This window comes from Phyllobates terribilis, unplaced genomic scaffold (genome assembly GCF_046119375.1).
Source record: "Phyllobates terribilis strain yellow unplaced genomic scaffold, ASM4611937v1 Scaffold_2__4_contigs__length_985480577, whole genome shotgun sequence".
Taxonomy (NCBI): Eukaryota; Metazoa; Chordata; class Amphibia; order Anura; family Dendrobatidae; genus Phyllobates; species Phyllobates terribilis.
Genome location: NW_027362762.1, coordinates 638,240,784 through 638,261,119, shown reverse-complemented (window position 1 = coordinate 638,261,119; position 20,336 = coordinate 638,240,784). Strand labels below are relative to the sequence as shown.

Below are 20,336 nucleotides of genomic sequence, written 5' to 3'. Positions count from 1 at the left end.
GTCGCTGGCCAACACTGAGCTTCAGCTCACTCCAAAGACTTTCTAGTGGGTTCAGGTCTGGAGACTGGCTAGGCCACTTCAAAACCATGAAATGCTTCTTATGGAGCCACTCCTTAGTTGCACTGGCTGTGTGTTTCGGGTCATTGTCATGCTGGAAGATCCAGCCACGACCCATCTTCAATGCTGTTACTGAGGGAAGGAGGTTGTTGGCCAAAATCTCACAATACATGATCCCATCCATCCTCCCTTCAATGCGGTGAAGTCATCCTGTCCCCTTTGCAGAAAAGCACCCCAAAGTATGATGTTTCCCCCACCATGCTTCACGGTTGGGATGATGTTCTTGGGGGTGTACCCATCTCCTCCAAACACAGCAAGTGGAGTTGATACCAAAAAGTTCTATTTTTCATTTCAGCTGACCACATGACCTTCTCCCATATCTCCTCTGGATCATCCAGATGGTCACTGGCAAACTTCAAACGGGCCTGGACATGTACTGACGTGAGCAGGTGGACCTTGCATGCCCTGCAGGATTTTAATCCATGACGGCATAGTGTGTTACTAACGGTATTGTTTGAGACTGTGGTAACAGCTCTCTTCAGCTCATTGACCAGGTCCTCCCATGTACTTCTGTGCTGATTCTTGACTTTTCTCAGAATCATCCTTACCCCACAAGGTGAGATCTTGCATGAAGCGCCAAGACAGAGAAGATTAACAATCATCTTGTGTTTCTTTCATTTTCTAATAATTGTGCCAACAGTTGTTGACCTCTCACCAAACTGTTTGCCTATTGTCATGTAGCCCATCCCAGCCTTGTGCAGGTCTACAATTTTGACTCTGGTGTCCTTAGACAGCTCTTTGGTCTTAGCCATGGTGGAGAGGTTAGATTGTAATTGATTGTGTAGACAGGTGTCTTTCATACAGGTAATGAGTTCAAACAGGAGCAATTAATACAGGTAATGAGTGCAGAGTAGCAGAGCTTCTTAAAGAAAAACTAACAGGTCTGTGAAAGCCAGAATTCTTACTGGTTGGTAAGTGATTAAATACTTATTTAATGCAATAAAATGCAATTTAATTATTTAAAAATCATACAATTTGATTTTCTGGATTTTTTCAAAGATTCTGTCTCTCACAGTTGAAGTGTACCTACGATAAAAATTACAGACCTCTCCATCCTTTGTAGGTGGGAAAACTTGGAAAATCGGCAGTGTATCAAATACTTATTTGCTGTGCAAATGCCTTTTGATGTTTTGTGTAGACACTGTTTGACGCCTAAGACTTGGCAAGTCAGCCCAATAATGCAGATACAAAGCTTGTGTGATGCTTGAATGTGTTTAATAGTTCCAGTGGTGAATAAACAGATAATATTCCAAAGTTTCAACCAAAATATTTTTTTCCAAGGAAACTGTAGAGAAAACTGGAAAGGACAAACAAGGTAGGAGATTGGTGAGTCTACATCGCAGAGTGAAAAAAAAAGTTATGGTTGGTGACATATTGCAACATCTATCTTTTTCCATTCTTCAAAAACGGTCTCTTTTACTGCCTGGATGCTGGATGGAGAGTGATGCTCAACTTATTTCTTCAGAATTTCCCATAGGTGTTCAATTGGGATCAGATCAGAAGACATACTTGGCCATTGAATTACTTTCACCCTGTTCTTCTTTAGCAATGCAACAGTGGCCTTAGATGTGTATTTTGAATCATTGTCATGTTGGAAAAGTACACATCTACCAAGGGAATGGAGTGATAGTAGCATCTTCACTTTCAATATAGAGCAGTACATCTGTGAATTCATGTTGCCATCAATGAAATGTAGCCCCACGACACCAGCAGCACTGATGCAGCCCCACATAAGGACACTGCCACAACCACCTTTCATTGTAAGAACCATGCATTTTTCTTTATACTATTCACCTTTGCAACACCATACAGTTTTGAAGCCATCAATTCCAAAAGCATTTATCTTGGTCTTCATATTTTTCAGGCAGCATGGGCCTTGGCAAATTGTAGGTGGGCTTTTTTTGCGCATAGGATTTAGGCTGTGTGCCCACGATGCGTTTGGTGCGCTTTTTGGTGAGGATTTGCAGCGCGGAAACGCTCCAGAAACGCATTGCATACCTTATCCCATGACATCCTATGAAATTCTGTAAGTTCTGTGCACATGGTCAGGATTTTTTCTGCGTGGATTTTACTCGCAGAAAAAATCCGGACATGACCAATTCTTGTGCGTTTCTGCATGCATTGGAAAAACGCATGGCAAATTCGCATGCAAAAACGCATCAAAAACACTTCAAAATCACTTGCGTTTTTCTGCCAAGGGGATGCAGACATGCTGAGGAAAATTTCTGCATCATTTCTGCATCGTGGGCACTAAGCCTTAGGAGAGGCTTTCTTCATGCACAACACCCATGCATGCCATCGCTCTGCAGCATACGCAGTATGGCGGGAAACATTCATCTCGGTTTGGCTTTCTACTTCTTTAGCTAATTGAAGTGAACTTGAATGTCAATTTTCTTCAATCCTTCTCATCAGAAGACACTCCTATGTAGGTGTTGTTTGCAATCAATGGCCCACATTTGTGAAAGTAATTTTCTAGTAGTCCCATATAAAATGTTGATTCTGAAAGGATATTAAAGGTTTTGCGACAAATCTGATGGGGTGAACTCATTCATGCTGAGCACTGTGTACATAGGCATACAGTATATACACTGTGTGCAGAATTATTAGGCAAGTTGTATTTTAGAGGATTATTTTTATTATTGATCAACAATTATGTTCTCAATCAACCCAAAAGACTCATAAATATCAAAGCTTAATATTTCTGGAAGTTGGAGTGGGTTTTTTTTAGATTTGGCTATCTTAGGAGGATATCTGTTTCTGCAGGTAACTATTACTGTGCAGAATTATTAGGCAACTTAATAAAAACCAAATATAATCCCATCTCACTTGTTTATTTTCACCAGGTAAACCAATATCAGTGCACAAAATTTAGAAATAAACATTTCTGACAAGCAAAAACAAAAAACAAAAAAAAATAGTGATCAGTATAGCCACCTTTCTTTATGATGACACTCAACAGCCTTCCATCCATAGATTCTGTCAGTTGCTTGATCTGTTTTCGATCAACATTGCGTGCAGCAGCCACCACAGCCTCCCAGACACTGTTCCGAGAGGTGTAATGTTTTCTCTCCCTGTAGATCTCACATTTTATGATGGATCACAGGTTCTCTATGGGGTTCAGATCAGGTGAACAAGGGGGCCATGTCATTATTTTTTCTTCTTTTAGACCTTTACTGGCCAGCCACGCTGTGGAGTAGTTGGATGCATGTGATGGAGCATTGTCCTGCATGAAAATCATGTTTTTCTTGAACGATACCTACTTCTTCCTGTACCACTGCTTGAAGAAGTTGTCTTCCAGAAACTGGCAGTAGGCCTGGGAGTTGAGCTTTACTCCATCCTCAACCCGAAAAAGTTCCACAAGTTCATCTTTTATGATACCAGCCCATACCAGTACCCCACCTCAAACTTGCTGGCGTCTGAGTCGGAGTGGAGCTCTCTGCCCTTTATTGATCCAGCCTCTGGCCCATCCATCTGGCCCATCAAGAGTCACTCTCATTTCATCAGTCCATAAAACCTTTGAAAAATCAGTCTTAAGATATTTCTTGGCCCATTCTTGATGTTTTATCTTATGTTTCTTGTTCAAAGGTGGTCGTTTTTCAGCCTTCCTTACCTTGGCCATGTCCCTGAGTATCGCACACTTTGTGCTTTTTGATACTCCAGTAACGTTGCAGCTCTGAAATATGGCAAAACTAGTGACGAATGGCATCTTGGCAGCTTCACGCTTGATTTTCCTCAATTCATGGGCAGTTATTTTGCGCCTTTTTTGGCCAACACGCTTCTTGCGACCCTGTTGGCTATTTGCCATGAAACGCTTGATTGTTCGGTGATCACGCTTCAAAAGTTTGGAAATTTCAAGACTGCTGCATCCCTCTGCAAGACATCTCACAATTTTGGACTTTTCAGAGCCCATCAAATCTCTCTTCTGACCCATTTTGCCAAAGGAAAGGAAGTTGCCTAATAATTATGCACACCTTATATAGGATGTTGATGTCATTAGTCAATACCCCTCCTCATTACAGAGATGCACATCACCAGATTTACTTAATTGGTAGTTGGCTCTCAAGCCTATGCAGCTTGGAGTAGGACAACAAGTATAAAAAGTATGAAAGTGATCAAAATACGCATTTGCCTAATAATTCTGCACATGGTGTATATATATATATATATATATATATATATATATATATATATATATATATATACATACAGTACAGACCAAAAGTTTGGACACACCCTCTCATTTAAAGATTATTCTGTATTTTCATGACTAAGAAAATTGTACATTCACACTGAAGGTATCAAAACTATGAATTAACACATGTGGAATTATATACTTAACAAAAAAGTGTGAAACAACTGAAAATATGTCTTATATTCTAGGTTCTTAAAAGTAGCCACCTTTTGCTTTGATGACTGCTTTGCACACTCTTGGCATTCTTTTGATGAGCTTCAAGAGCTAGTCACCGGAAATGGTTTTCACTTCACTGGTGTGCCCTGTCAGTTTTAATAAGTAGGATTTCTTGCCTTATAAATGGGGTTGGGACCATCAGTTGTGTTGTGCAGAAGTCTGGTGGATACACAGATGATAGTCCTACTGAATAGACTCTTAGAATTTGTAATATGGCAAGAAAAGAGCAGATAAGTAAATAAAAACGAGTGGCCATCATTACTTTAAGAAATAAAAGTCAGTCAGTCCCAAAAATTGGGCAAACTTTGAAAGTGTCCCCAAGTGCAGTTGCAAAAACCATCAAGCGCTACAAAGAAACTGGCTCACATGAGGACCGCCCCAGGAAAGGAAGACCGAGAGTCACCTCTGCTTCTGAGGATAAGTTTATCCGAGTCACCAGCCTCAGAAATCGCAGGTTAACAGCAGCTCAGATTAGAGACCAGGTCAATGCCACACAGCGTTCTAGCAGCAGACACATCTCTACAACAACTGTTAAGAGGAGACTTTGTGCAGCAGGCCTTCATGGTAAAATAGCTGCTAGAAAACCACTGCTAAGGACAGGCAACAAGCAGAAGAGACTTGTTTGGGCTAAAGAACACAAGGAATGGACATTAGACCAGTGGAAATCTGTGCTTTGGTCTGATGAGTCCAAATTTGAGATCTTTGGTTCCAACCACCGTGTCTTTGTGCGACGCTGAAAAGGTGAATGGATGGACTCTACATGCCTGGTTCCCACCGTGAAGCATGGAGGAGGAGGTGTCATGGTGTGGGGGTGCTTTGCTGGTGACACTGTTGGGGATTTATTCAAAATTGAAGGCATACTGAACCAGCATGGCTACCACAGCATCTTGCAGCGGCATGCTATTCCATCCGGTTTGCGTTTAGTTGGACTATCATTTATTTTTCAACAGGACAATGACCCCAAACACACCTCCAGGCTGTGCAAGGGCTATTTGACCAAGAATGAGAGTGATGGGGTGCTACGCCAGATGACCTGGCCTCCACAGTCACCAGACCTGAACCCAATCGAGATGGTTTGGGGTGAGCTGGACCGCAGAGTGAAGGCAAAAGGGCCAACAAGTGCTAAGCATCTCTGGGAACTCCTTCAAGATTGTTGGAAGACCATTTCCGGTGACTACCTCTTGAAGCTCATCAAGAGAATGCCAAGAGTGTGCGAAGCAGTCATCAAAGCAAAAGGTGACTACTTTAAAGAACCTAGAATATAAGACATATTTTCAGTTGTTTCACACTTTCTTGTTAAGTATATAATTCCACATGTGTTAATTCATAGTTTTGATGCCTTCAGTGTGAATGTACAATTTTCATAGTCATGAAAATACAGAAAAATCTTTAAATGAGAAGGTGTGTCCAAACTTTTGGTCTGTACTATATATATATATATATATATATATATATATATATATATATATATACAGTGGTGTGAAAAAGTGTTTGCCCCATCCTGATTTCTTACTCTTTTGCATGTTTGTCACACTTAAATGTTTCAGATCACAAAACAAATGTAAATATTAGACAAAGAAATCACGAGTAAACACAAAATGCAGGGTTTTTTTTAAATGAAGGTCTATACTATTAGGCTTAGTGCCCTGGATGCAGAAATGAAGCAGAAATTTTCCTGAGCATTTCTGCATCTCCTTGGCAGAAAAACGCATGAGGTTTTTCCATGCGTTTTTCCAATGCATTGTACAGGCAAATATGCATGCAGAAACGCACAAGAATTGGTCATGTCTGTATTTTTTCTGCAAGTAAAATCTGCGCAGAAGAAATCCTGACCATGTGCACAGAACTTGCAGAATGTCATAGGAAGTCATGGGATAAGGTATGCAATGCGTTTCTGGAGCGTTTATGCGCTGCAAATACGCACCAAAAACGCATCGTGGGCACACAGCCTTAAGGGAAAAAGAACTCTGAAATTACCCCAAGAGTGCAGCAATGACTCATCCAAGAGATCACAAAAGACCCCACAACAATATCCAAAGAATTGCAGGCCTTACTTGCCTCAGTTAACGTCAGTGTTCTTGACTCCACCATAACAAAGCGACTTGGCAAAAATTGCATGCATGACAGAGTTCCAAGACAAAACCACTGCTGAGCTAAAAGAACACAAAGCCTCATCTCAGTTTTGCCAGAAAACTTTTTGATGATCGCTAAGACTTTTGGGGGAATACTCTTTGGACTGACGAAACAAAAGTTGAACTTTTTGGAAGGTGTATGTCCCTTTACAACTGGCGTAGAAGTAACACAGCATTTCAGAAAAGGTACATCATACCAACAGTAAAATATGGTGGTGGTAGCGTGATTGTCTGGGGCTGTTGTGCTGCTTCGCGACCTGGAAGACTTGCTGTGGTAAATAGAACCATGAATTCTGCTGTCTACAAAAAAATCCTGAAGGAGAATGTCCGGCCATCTGTTCGTGACCTCAAGCGGAAGTGCACTTGAGTTATGCAGCAGGACAATGCTAAAAAATACACCAGCAAGTCCACCTCTGAATGGCTTAAGAAAAACAAAATTAAGACTTTGGAGTGGCCTAGTCAAAGTCCTGACCTTAATCCGATTGAGGTGCGGCAGCATGACCTTAAAACGGTGGTTTATGCTCGGAAACCATCCAATGTGACTGAATTACAACAATTTTGCAAAGATAAGTGGGCCAAAATTCCTCAGAGCATTGTAAAAGACTCATTGCCTGTTATCGCAAACGCTTGATTGAAGCTGTTGCTGCTAAGGTTGGCCCAACCAGTTATTAGATTTAGAGGGCAATCACTTTTTCACACAGGGCCCTTTGGGTTTGGATTTCTTTTTCAATTAATAATAAAGTCCTTCATTTAAAAACTGCATTTTGTGTTTACTTGTCTTATCTTTGTCTAACATTTAAATTTGTTTTGCGATCTGAAACATTTAAGTGTGATGAACATGCAAAAGAATAAGAAAGTAAGAAGGGGGCAAACACTTTTTCACACCACTGTATGTATATATACATATATATATATATATATATATATATATATATATATACACATATACAGCGGTGAAAGAAGTATTGAACACGTCACCAATTTTCTAAGTAAATATATTTCTAAAGGTGCTGTTGACATGAAATTCTCAGCAGATGTCAGTAAGAATCCATCCAATCTACACAGGCAAAGAGATCAAACCATAGATGTCCATAAATTAAGTTATGTGTAATAATGAGAAATGACACAGGGAAAAAGTATTGAACACATGAAGAAAGGGAGGCAAAAAAAAGCCATGGAAAGTCATGACATCAGCTGAAATCTATCAGTCATTAGAGAGCAATCTTGCCACTTAGTGTAAAATACTATCAGCTAGTTCAACTGATGGCCTATAAAATGGTGTCTCATTACCAAGGTGCCATACAAGAAATATCTCATGATGGGTAAAACCAGTGAGCTGTCTCAAGAATTTGCAACCTTTTTGTTGTAAAACAAACTGATGTTATTGGTTACAGAAGAATTTCTAAACTACTGAAGGTCCCAGCGAGCACAGCTGGGGTCATTATCCAAAAGTTGGTAGAACATCATTTCACCATAAACCAGCCACGATCAGGTGTTCCCCGCAAGATTTCAGACAAACGAGTGAAAAGAATTATCAGAAGAATTGTCCAAGAGCCAAGGACCACCTGTTGAGAGCTACAGAAAGCCATGGAATCAGCAGGTACAGCAGGTTTTTCAAAGAAAACAATGAGTAATGCACTCAACCTCAATGGCCTGTATGGATGCTCGCCACGCAACACTCCATTGCAGATCAAAAAGCATGTTCAAGCGCACTTAAAGTTTGCTCAACAACATTTAGACAAGCCTGTGAAATACTAGAATATAGTCTGGTCAGATGAGATAAAAATTTAACTTCTTGGACGCCACAATACACACCATGTTTGGAGGCCAAAAGGCACTGCTTATTACCCCTAAAACATCATACCAACAGTGAAGTTTGGAGGTGTGCACATCATGGTGTGGGGCTGTTGGATGAATGGGCAAATGTACTGAGACATCCTTGATAAAAATCTGCTCCCCTTTACCAGGATGATGAAGATGAAATGAGGGTGGACATTTCAACAAGAGAATGGTCACAAACACACAGCCAAGGAATCTCTCAATTGGTTTCAGAAAAAAATAAAATAAAGCTGCTAGGATGGCCCAGCCAATCACCTGACCAGAAACCAATAGAAAATTTATGGAAGGAACTAAAGCTCAGAATTCATAGAAGAAGTCCACAAAACCTTCAGGATTTGAAGAGTGTTTGTGTTGAAGTATGGGCCAAAATCACACCTGAGGAATGCTTGCGACTAGTTTCTCCATATAGAAGGAATCTTGAAGCTGTCATCACCAACAAAGGCTTTTGCATGACGTATAAATTAAATTTCAATAAGCTTGTTCAATACTTTTTCCCTGTGTCATTTCTCATTATTACACATAACTTAATTTATGATCATCTATAGTTTCATTTCCTTGCTATAGTTGGATTGGATGGGTTGTTACCGACATGAAGTGAGAATTTCATGTCAATGGCACATTTAGGAACACACTTACCATATTTTTCAGGCTGTAAGATGCACTTTTTTCCTCCAAAATGTTGGAGGAAAGTGGGGGGGTGCATCTTATAGTCTGAATGTACTATACTGTTGCTGTGGATGGTGTGGGTTGTGGGGGGAGTGGCAGCAGCGGATAAGAGGAGGCAGGAGCCACCTGCAGCATACAACACTGTGCCCACTTCTAAAGAAAATGAATATTCACTGCTCCCCATGCACATGGGCGCGTGGAGCACTGAATATTCATTCTCCTTAATAGCGCGCAAAGTGTCAGCCGGAGCTCCTGCACATGTGCCCACTATTAAAGAGTATGAATATTCACTCTTCTTCACGCCCATGGGAGTGGAGAGGGTGAATATTCATGATCGATAATAGTGAGCACACATGATCGCCCAGTGGCTCCGGATGACACTGTGCACGCTATTAAGGAGAGTGCATAGTCACTGCTCCCCATGTTCATAGTCTGGGCATTGGGAGCAGTGACTATTCCGGCAGCTCATCTCACCATGTGAGGGCGCATGGCAGTGATGTCATTCATTGCTCACAAGGTGAGATCAGCTGCTGGCAGCAGAACAGGATGCAGCGCTGGAGCAGAGTGGAGGTGAGTAGAATACTTTATTTTTTCAGTGCAGCGTGATGGGGATACCCTCATTCCCATCCCCTCATCCATGCATACCAGGAAGGGGGTGGCATGCATACCAGGATGAAGGGTGCCATGCATACCAGGATGGGGATGAGGGGTGCAATGCATACCAAACTCGAGGATTGGGGTGCCATGAACACCAGGGTGGGGTGTCATGCATACCAGGATGGAGATGAGGGGTGCAATGCATACCAGGATGAGGATGAGGGGTGCCAAGCCTACCAGGATGGGGATGGGGGCCACGTATAACAGGAAAGGAATGCCATATATACCAGGATGGGGGATATTAGAACATATTAGTACAGCATTGGGGGACCTTACCCCTATAACAGTGTCAGCAGCAGACCCCTGCCCTATAACAGTGTATCATGACCACATTTTTTGCTTCAATTTTTTTTCTATTTTCCTCCTTTAAAACCTAGGTGCGTCTTATGGTCCGGTGTGTCTTTTAGTCCAAAACATACGGTACTTAGAAAATTGGTGACGTCATCAATACTAATTTCACCTACTGTATATCTTGATTCTCATAAGTGAAATAACCTTCTGTGACAGGTTCTCCAAACATCCAAGGCACCAGGTATCTTCCTTCCACAAAAATTATTTTTATTGACACCAGTGTACACACAGGGGAATTAGCAATGTTTCGGCCACGCAGGACCTTTTTCAAGCCAAGAAAAAAAGTGCATTGTCAAATAACACAAGACAGGAAGTGTTTATAGTAAGTCAGTCATGGACTTCTCCCGTTGATTTCTCCTGTTGGTCCAACCTCCGTTACCATAGAGATACTACATCAAGAAGTGAAATTTTTACAACCTAGTTGAGGGGCTCTCCAAAGTCTGCACGGACCACAGAGTGGTGCATGGGATACACCTTGTTTTTCTTCTGTGACAGGTTAATCAAGATGATGCGTTACATAAATGCATCAAACAAATAACGCACCATCTTGACAAACCTGTCACAGAAGGTTGTTCCACTTAGAGAATCACTCCCATTAACTTTTTTCCCTATACCTGTGTATACAGTAGTGTTCAAAATAATAGCAGTGTGTTCAAAAACATGAGTTAAGCACAAAATCTTTATACTAGTTTTTATTTCAATGCATTGGGAGCATTGCACACATTGCCATATCATGATGCTTGCACCACCAAGCTTCACTGACTTCAGAGTGTACTGTGGCTTGAATGCAGAGTTTGGGGGTCGTCTAACAAACTGTCTGCAGCCCTTGGAGCCAAAAAGAACAATTATACTTTCATCAGTCCACAAAATGTTTCTCCAATTCTTTTTAGGCCAGTTGATGTGTTCTTTGGCAAATTGTATCTGCTTCAGTACATGTCTTTTTGTAACAGTGGAACTTTGCGGGGACATCTTGCAAAGAGATTAGCTTCACACAGGCGTCTTCTAACTGTCACAGTATTCACAGGTAACTTGAGACTGTCTTTGATCATCCTGGAGCTGATCATTGGCTGAGCATCTGAGATTCTGGCTATTCTTCGATCCGTTCGAATGGTAGTCTTCTGTTTTCTTCCACGTCTCTCTGGTTTTGCTTTCCATTTTAAAGCATTGGAGATCATTTTAGCTGATCAGCCTATCATTGTACTTCTTCATAAGTTTTACCCTCTCCAATCAACTTTTTAATCATAGTACGCTGTTCTTCTGTATAATGTCTCGAACTACCTATATTTCTCAGGCTTTCAGGGAGAAATGCATGTACAATATGTGCTGGCTTCACTCTTAAATAAGGGCCAACTGATTCACACCTGTTTCTTCACAGAATGATTAATCTCACTAATTGAACTCCACACTGATGAAATCTTCAGATTTCATGATGCCTTGCACACAGTCAAAGGCACACGGTGCCAAAGGAAGCAAAACACTCTCAAAACATCTTTGAACCTCCACCATATTTAACTGTAGGTAGTGTGTTCCTTTCTTTGTCGGCCTCATTCCGTTTTCGGTAAACAGTAGAATGATGTGCTTTACTAAAAAGCTCTATCTTGGTCTCATCTGTCCCAAGACGCTTTCCCAGAGGGATTTTGACTTACTCACATACATTTTGGCAAACAGCAGTCTAGCTTTTATATGTCTCTATCTCAGCAGTGGGGTCCTCCTGGGTCTCCTGCCATAGCGTTTCATTTCATTCAAATGTCGACGGATAGTTTGTGGAACCTTTCAACAATTTTTCTTAAAATATAAAAGATGACAATATTTTTTTTTCTTGCCTAAAATACAAATGAAATGTGTCATCTTTAACTTTACGCCTTTTAGAGATCATTTCATCTTCAATTTGCTTAACTGTTCACAATAACAGTAATTTTGACCAGAGGTGCACAAACTTTTGCATGCCACTGTATGACAGAGCACACAGTGACTCTGTCAATATCATTATAGTCAATTGAGCACATACGCACAAATCCTGTTTTTGGAGGTTCTGAACTAAGCCCTGATGAAGCCACCAAACATAAGGCAAAACCTGATGTGAACCTTGCCTAAGGAGTTTAGGAGCAGGGCCAGATTTACACATTTCTACATCATAGGTCAAAGCACATAATTCTGCACCCCCCCTTCAAAAAAAAAAGGTGATTTATCATTTTCAATTTAATATGAAATACTTTATTTTTGAAACACATAAGCACTTAATACAATTTTTAGAATCTTTTGACCACATTATAATTTTAATTCAAATTTACACTCATACACTACTTATGAAATTGCATAACATTAACACCTACAAAAAAACTCTGCATTGAATTTCTCCAAGTCATCTTAAATATCTACTAAAAATTCTTCTTTCGCTCTTTAGTCCAGGATGTCACCAGAGGGTGGCTCTGCAGTTACTTACTACTGTTTCTTGTATCACCGCCCCATCTGAAGATGTCCTGGATCCATTGTGGTGATAGAGGCTGTGGGAGAGGTAAGTGCAGCGCCGGCACTCTGATTCTATGTTTGCCGCTGCAGATTCTAAATGTGAAAGATGTCGGCAGGGAGTGTAGATATAAGCAGAAAGCAACACCAACACTGCCCCACTGCTTCTAGTATGGCCCTCAAATGAATCATTACGACATAAGCATCCTATGTTATTTATATGCACTATGGCATTTTTACTTACTTATAGCAGGGTATATGTTTCTATCCTAGTTCTTGACTGTTCAATGGCCAATGTGACCATACTTCTACACATTGCATGTATACCAACCTTTACTCCAGTTCATTTGTTTCAGTTTTGCTTTAGTTTTTTTAGGTTAGTGCATACAAGGAAGTGGCTTTCCTTTCCTTGAGCTGGGCATTACTTTTATATAGCTTCCCAATGCTGAGTGTCCACAGTTGGGCCCCAGTCCTGATCAGCCCTTATTTATATCGAGGTAATTTTTGACACATGGTAAGGTTTTAATACTAGCGGTCAGGACCGTCCTCACAGAGTACACCTTGGCGCTGATGGGATGGCTTGTATGTTTTTAATCAAAAACAGTGTTTACTAAGTACCCTATGTTATTTATATGCACCATTGCTTTTTACTTACTCATAGCAGGGTATACATTAATTTTGTTTCTATCTTATGTTTTGTCTGTCACAGTTAGCAGCTATGGCGGCAACGGAGATAGAAGCAGAGAGCCGGCACTGCACTCACATCTCCCACAGCGCCTGTCAGCTCGGGATCCAGGATGTCTTTAGAGGGGGCAGTGATGCAAGAAACTGTAGTAAGTGACTGCAGTACTGCCCTCTGATGATGTCCTATTCCAGGAGGAGAAATACAGCTGCAGGAATAAGTGCAGACCCAGCATCTTGTGATGTCCTGTGTGAGGCTCATCTCAAATGAAACGTCACAAGAAGTGAAGTAAAAAAAAACACATTTAAGGATTAGCAGTATAGGGAGAGGTGTAGGATATTGTGTAATAGAGAAAACTACAAAAGTGGTTAGGGTGTAAAAATAGAGATTTAGATAGGTACCAAACCAACCCTCTAATGATGGATATGCAGGATTAACATGTGTCTAAATCATTAAGCAGTGCATTTAATGAATTAGGTGCATTGCCAAAAGTGTACATTTCTGGAATAAGTTTTGCCACTAAAGTGGGGTGTTACTGCAAGGGTGCATTTGATTATAAATGTGAGTAATTTAAGGTTGGGGTCTCAGGTAGCATTTGTTGTGTGTAACTCATTATTTTATGGCTACTAAGCAAACGATTCAAGTTGGGCTTTATGAAATGGCTTCTTAGAAGCTGCATCATGAATGTGCACTACACACGTGAATGGTATGTGTGACCTTAGCCTAAGGATTGGTCACCACTCCTGGGCCAGTGCTTTGTGTTTGCCGTCCCAAGCTAAAATTTGCCAGCCAGCCCCTGATCAGTAGATACTGTATGCAGAAGACAAGCCATATAGTGGAATCACTATTGTAACGCCAAATCTAGAATTTTCCTTTGACACATGGTTTATGCAGAGTGTGTGAGAGAGAAATAGCAAATGCTTTTTGCCTGTGTCTGAGTGAGACAGCACAAGCCACAGAGATTGGCAACACAAATATACTCCTCAATTTATTTAATGTATATGGATGGAAATTTAAAAAGCATTTTTATGGCTTTTTCAAAATAATACTGAAAAATTAAACTGTAAATATTTGGTTGTTGTTTCTTCAGTATATACGTCCCCCCCTGACTGATTTGCCCTAGTCCATGGCGTAGGTTGGCCTTATGGGAAATATGACCCTGGTTAGGAGTTATTTTCAGCACTTGCAGTGTTTGCGGCCGTGTATTATAGGGGTTGTCATTATTTTAACAATTGTGTTGACTTTGTGATTTTGTGGCACTTAGTAATATATATGTATTCACATTCTAGTATGTAAGGTGCCTCCTGCCTGTTTTTTTTCTCAAATTGTCTGTTTCAACCATACTAAATATATAACATACACTAACATACAGTCCTGTTCATCGTTATTGGCACCCATGAAGCTTAAGTACATAATGTGGAATATCTCCTGAAAAAAATGAATCAAGTGAAACATTTTTTTTGTGTAGTGCACTCAGGTTAAATACAAAAGAGCAAATGATAAACAGTAATTTAAAACATAAAACAATGGGAGGGAAAAATCGAAAAACCTAACGCTTGCTGTGACACTGGTATTGGCACCTTTACAATAATTTAGTATGGAAACACATTTTGACTTGCCTGTGGTAAATCACAAAAGAGATTCACCTGTGATTAATTGTTGGTGCCCATGTGACATGAATTAGCCAATGAATGATGACTTCAGTGTTCCTTTGTCACAATAATGAAGACAAAGGAGCTGTCTGAGGACATCAGAACTGCTATTATTAGCAAACACAAGACTTCCAGAGGGTATAAGGCCATCTCCAAACACCTTGGTATCCCAAATTCAACAGTGCGCAATGTTATTAAGAAGTTTGCCAAGCATGGAACCGTCAAGAACCTCCCTGGACGTGGGGGAAAGAGGAAAATTGACAAGAGATATCTTCGAAGGTTGGTGCAAATGTTGGAAAAAACACCATGTCAAACATCCAAAGACCTGAAGGCCAACTTGGAACAGTCTGGGGTCATGGTTTCAACAAGTACCATACACCGCACACTAAACCAAGCAGAGCTTTATAGGCGAAGGCCAAGTTAGAAACCATTGCTGAAGAAAAGACATAAAAAGGAATGACTGATCTTTGCCAAAGAGTACCTTGACAAACCACAATCCTTCTGGGAAAATATTCTGTGGACAGATGAAACAAAAATAAAGCTTTTTGGCAATGCAAAGCAACAGTTTGTTTACAGACGGCGCAATGAAGTTTATAAGGAAAATAACACGTTATCAACAGTTAAGCATGGTGGAGGATTCATAATGCTGTGGGGTTGCTTCGCTGCATCTGGTACTGGAGGCCTTGACTGTATCATAGGAATCATGAAATCAGAGAATTATCAAGAGATTTTAGAGCAAAATGTCCTACCCAGTGTAAGAAAACTTGGTTTCAGTTGAAGATCATGGATCCTCCAGCAAGACAATGACCCAAAGCACACAATCAAAAGTACACAGGATTGGTTGAAAAAGAAAAAATCAACTTCATACATTTAAAATAGCCAGCTATGAGTCCTGACCTCAATCCCATTGAAAATCTTTGGGGTGAGCTGAAATCTGCCATTGGGAAAAACAACCCTGCAAACATTGAAGAGCTTGAACAAACTGCAAAGGTAGAGTGGGAGAAAATTCCATCTGAGAAGTGCAAGAAGCTTATAGATGGCTACAAGAAATGTTTGGGGGCTGTCAGCAATGCCAAATTGTGTGCAACCAAATATTAATTAGGGGTGGCTTTACTGCTGCACATGCTATTTATTCTGTTTCTTGTTTGAAATTGTAAAATGGACGTTGAAAAACAATGTTTTATTGTTGTATTACTTTGGACCACTAATTAAAAAATCCTGAGGATATAACTTTGGTACATTTCTATTTATTTCTAAAGATATTGTACAGTCAATCAAAAAAATGAATAGGTGCCAATAATGGTGAGCATCACTGTACCATACATGCTGACATTATTGGCACACTTGGATTGAGCGACGCATTTTACCTTTGGTTTGGGCATCAAAAGTGTTATTTTACCTGGATGTTGTTACCTGGTTATTTTGAAAGTCATAGTCTAAGGAGAATTGTAGCTTTCCAAGCTTCTCTTCTTCTTTTTCCTCCTCTTCCTTGTCTTCACCTTCTGTTAATCCAGTTTCTGCATCGTCATCGTCATCCTAAGAAAACTACAGAAAAAAAGAAGTGTAACTTATTTTGATGGATGTACAAGGACCTCAGCTATTTTGCTTTATTTTATTGGCTAGGTGCCATTGAATGTCATGCATCTCGCAACATTACCCTTGAGCAAAATTTGAATTAACATTTTTCTAGAAATTTCCGGTGATACTTAAATGGTGTTTACAAGGTTTATCCCATATATGTAGCAGGGAATAAACTACTGATTGCTGGGATTCAGACCAACAGAACCCCCACCAATCTCAAGCGCAGGGCATTCACTCTCTATGGGCTAGCCAAGTTCTCTGGGAGCATTTACAGACTTGGTACGATTGTACTATCAGCAAAGTAAGACTTTTATAAGTGTACATCGTTGCCTATTTGTGTTAATGCAATACTTTTTTGCTTGTGAAGGGAATTCCATTTGTCATATTTTTTTCTACTAATGGACCAATTTAGCATCTTAAATTATGGAGCATCAGAAAGTTTCTGGTATCCATACATAAATAAGGGAAAGTGTTCATTGGCTGTTCCTGCTTGTACATACAGACTTGCACAAAATTTGGGCAACCCAAGTCAAATTACAGTAACAGCACAAATTTTTTTCCTGGATATATCATAATTGCATTTCTGCAAAAGTCTTGATCTCAGGAATTTACTTTGATAAGCCTTCTTCCAAGCAAGATGTAGACAATTTAAGATCGCAGGCTGGAATCACATAAGTAGTTTGCAGGCACTGTGCTGTTTGTTGGAGCTAAATGCAAAAGTAGATTTAACAAGCAGGTAAAGAACAATGCAGAAATCCTGTTTACTTAAAGGGTGGAATTTTTCCAAGTCTCTTTTTAATGGCTCGCTCAAACGAGCGTATACATTGGACAAGTGTTAGCCGATGTTTTATCGGATAGAACTTCGGCCAATGTTATACTATGGGGCAGTGCTGATTAGCGTTTTTTTTTCTCTCATGCCGGTTCGGCATGAAGGGTGCATGGAAGCGCGCTTAATTGCATATGAAATAATTTTTTCTTTCTTATATAAAAACATATCTGAAAATTTGTGCCAGTTTTTGGTACAGTTTATACGCGAAGGCCTGAAATTAGTTCTTCTGTCTTTATCTAAAAAAACCTGAATTTAAAAACTGCTACAAAAAATTGCACGTGTGATTCCATGATTCCGGCCTAAAGGCCCCGTCACACTTAGCGACGCTGCAACGATCCCGACAACGATACGACCTGTCAGGGATCGTTGCTGCGTCGCTATGTGGTCGCTGGTGAGCTGTCAAACAGGCAGGCTCACCAACGATCAGGGGAGCAGCGACATCGTGGAAAGAATCTTTCCACGATGTCCTGCTCCTGGTTACGAGCCTGCTGAAGCAGGAGCAGGCTGGTAACTATGGTAAACATCGTGTTACTAGGGGCACACGCGCACCTAGTAACCCGTTGTTTATCATGGTTACCACTCTGCTACGGTGAGCGGGAGGTTACTGCTCACTTTAGCAGGCTCGTAACCATGATAAACAACGGGTTACTAGGTGCGCGTGTGCCCCTAGTAACCCGATGTTTACCATAGTTACCAGCCTGATCGCTGCTCCCGCTGGTCACACACAGCGATGAGTGCTGACCAGCGGGAGAGCAACGACCAAAAAATGGTCCAGGACACTTTGCAGCGATCAGCGACCTCACAGCAGGGGCCTGATCGCTGCAAAGTGTCACACATAGCGACATCGCTGGTGAGGTCACTGTTACGTCACCAAAACCGTGACACAGCAGCGATCTCGCTAGCGATCTCGCTATGTGAGACGGGGGCTTAAGACTAGCTTCATGCACAGCATCTTTGTGGAAACAACATGTCTTTCGTGGTGTTTTTATGTGCATTCTTTACAAAAATGCTACAGCCAGATGTCACATTTAAGTCTATAGAGAAACATAAAACATGCTACATACCAATCGCTTTGGTTTATGGAGTTCTGTTTGGTCAGTGGTATTCTAATAAGGCATTGCTGTCTGCTAATGAGTTGTAGGTGCAGTGGGCAGGCGCTGCACTTACAGCTCTCCTGCTTCTCTGCCTTTTCCTGCCTGCTGCTTGCCTACTGTCTCTGACTTAGTAGACTGCGTCTGGGTGTCCGTCTTCAATAGTCTTACACACCTGAAAATGGTTCGCTCTGTCGGCACCATTATAGTCTATGGCTCCGTCGGTGCATAAGCCCCAATCTCAGACGTAAACCACAATGAGGCCAATGAAAATGCAGTGTGAAAGCACCATAACATGTGACTGAAACATGAGCATCCTTTCAGTCAGAGACAGGCAGGGGTTAGGGAATAAGGAGAGAGACTGGAGAACTAGAGAACCAACCCATTGCACTTGTAACTCACTAGCATCCAATTTAAACTATGGATTTCTCATGCCATTCATTTGTGGTATAAAATCCTAATGGCAGGTTCTATTTAACTAAACTAACCCTGTTCCCCATCACGGCTCTGGATAACATCTTTATATTAATTTTTAAATATACTTATTACAGTAAATTATTGAATAGAATAGTCCATAATGGATAGCCAAGTCACAAATATAATGCTATATAAATTAGATTGCTTTGCTCTCAGTAATATGGGTGGCATAGAATTTTGGTCCAAAATGTATTGCTCTTATAACCGATAGTTAGGCATGAAGCCAGGCTTGGTTGACAATGAATGACTCATAAGAAGAGGAGGATCTAAACATGCCTTTAAAATAAATGATATTACATTATGTTAACAGTGAGTTTTATCTAAAACCATAGTAAAAAAACATTGATACACTCCCCTCTTTTACAAGAGATGTATAAATGTAACACAGAGCAAAATAGACGTGTTACCTTGTGTCACTAAGAGTCGGCAACCTTCAAGACATGAAGATAAATTCTTGTAGCTTTATCGTTTTCTTTTTTTTTTTTTAAATATCAATGACAGATGTAAAAATGTTGCTATGTCTACAAAACAGTAAGGTCACGTGCACACGCTGAGTATTTGATGAGTTTTTTACCTAAGTATTTGTAAGCCAAAACCAGGAGTGGGTGATAAATACAGAAGTGGTGACGTGTTTCTATTATACTGGCCTAATGTGGCCTAAATATTATGTTAATTAATAGACAAACGAGGAAATTGATTTATACTGATGTTGTGCATGTCAGTCTCAATGAATGGCTCGTTGGAGTACAATGCGCTGAACTCATTAAGATGCAAATTCAGTGCATCTTCTCAGTGGCATGTGTCTCCCTGTGCCTCGCCAGAAAGACTACTCCAGTCAGGGAGTTTTGTAGCATTTCAGGCATAAAAAATGCTGGCACTTTTGCTGAATTTAATGGGTGGTGTACCTCTCTCCCTCCCCAGCTACGCTTCACACTGTAGTGAAAACTCCAAACGTTGCAAAATTTTTGCGTAGTTCCACATTGACAAACACTTTTCAAAGCGTTTTATGTCAGTATTGTGGCATAAAGACTTTGATGAATCACCCCCTTAGAGTCTAAGAAGTTTATCAGAACCTTTTCAAATCCAACCAATAACCTAATGCAAGAAACTTAATATGAAGAATATTGAAGAAATAATTCCATGTCAATCATTTGTATCCTATTTGGCATGTGATTATAAGCACCCCTTTAGTGTGCAGTTGTAACAGAACAGCTAGCAGCAGGGGGGGTCAAGAGTCAAAAGATTGTGAGTGACAGATATCACACCTTGAGCCAGCTCAGCTCAGAACAAAGGGCTTGCTTGCCATGTGGATACCATGTGGTCTGAGTCAGCTATGAGTTCAAAAGGAGTATATGGACCTATCCTATGTCCTAGCTGTACAACGTTTA

The 20,336-nt window shown here is 40.6% G+C and overlaps 1 protein-coding gene across 2 annotated transcripts in view; it reads right to left on the bottom strand.

Moving 5' to 3' along the window:
- Nucleotides 1-20,336, bottom strand: part of LOC141222043 (synaptotagmin-2-like) — a 200,063-nt gene that overhangs the window by 32,230 nt on the left and 147,497 nt on the right. For both annotated transcript variants that reach the window (XM_073666615.1, XM_073666616.1), the window contains exon 5: nt 16,384-16,506. In XM_073666615.1, the coding sequence (XP_073522716.1) occupies nt 16,384-16,506 (123 nt within the window). The remainder of the gene's footprint in view (nt 1-16,383; nt 16,507-20,336) is intronic.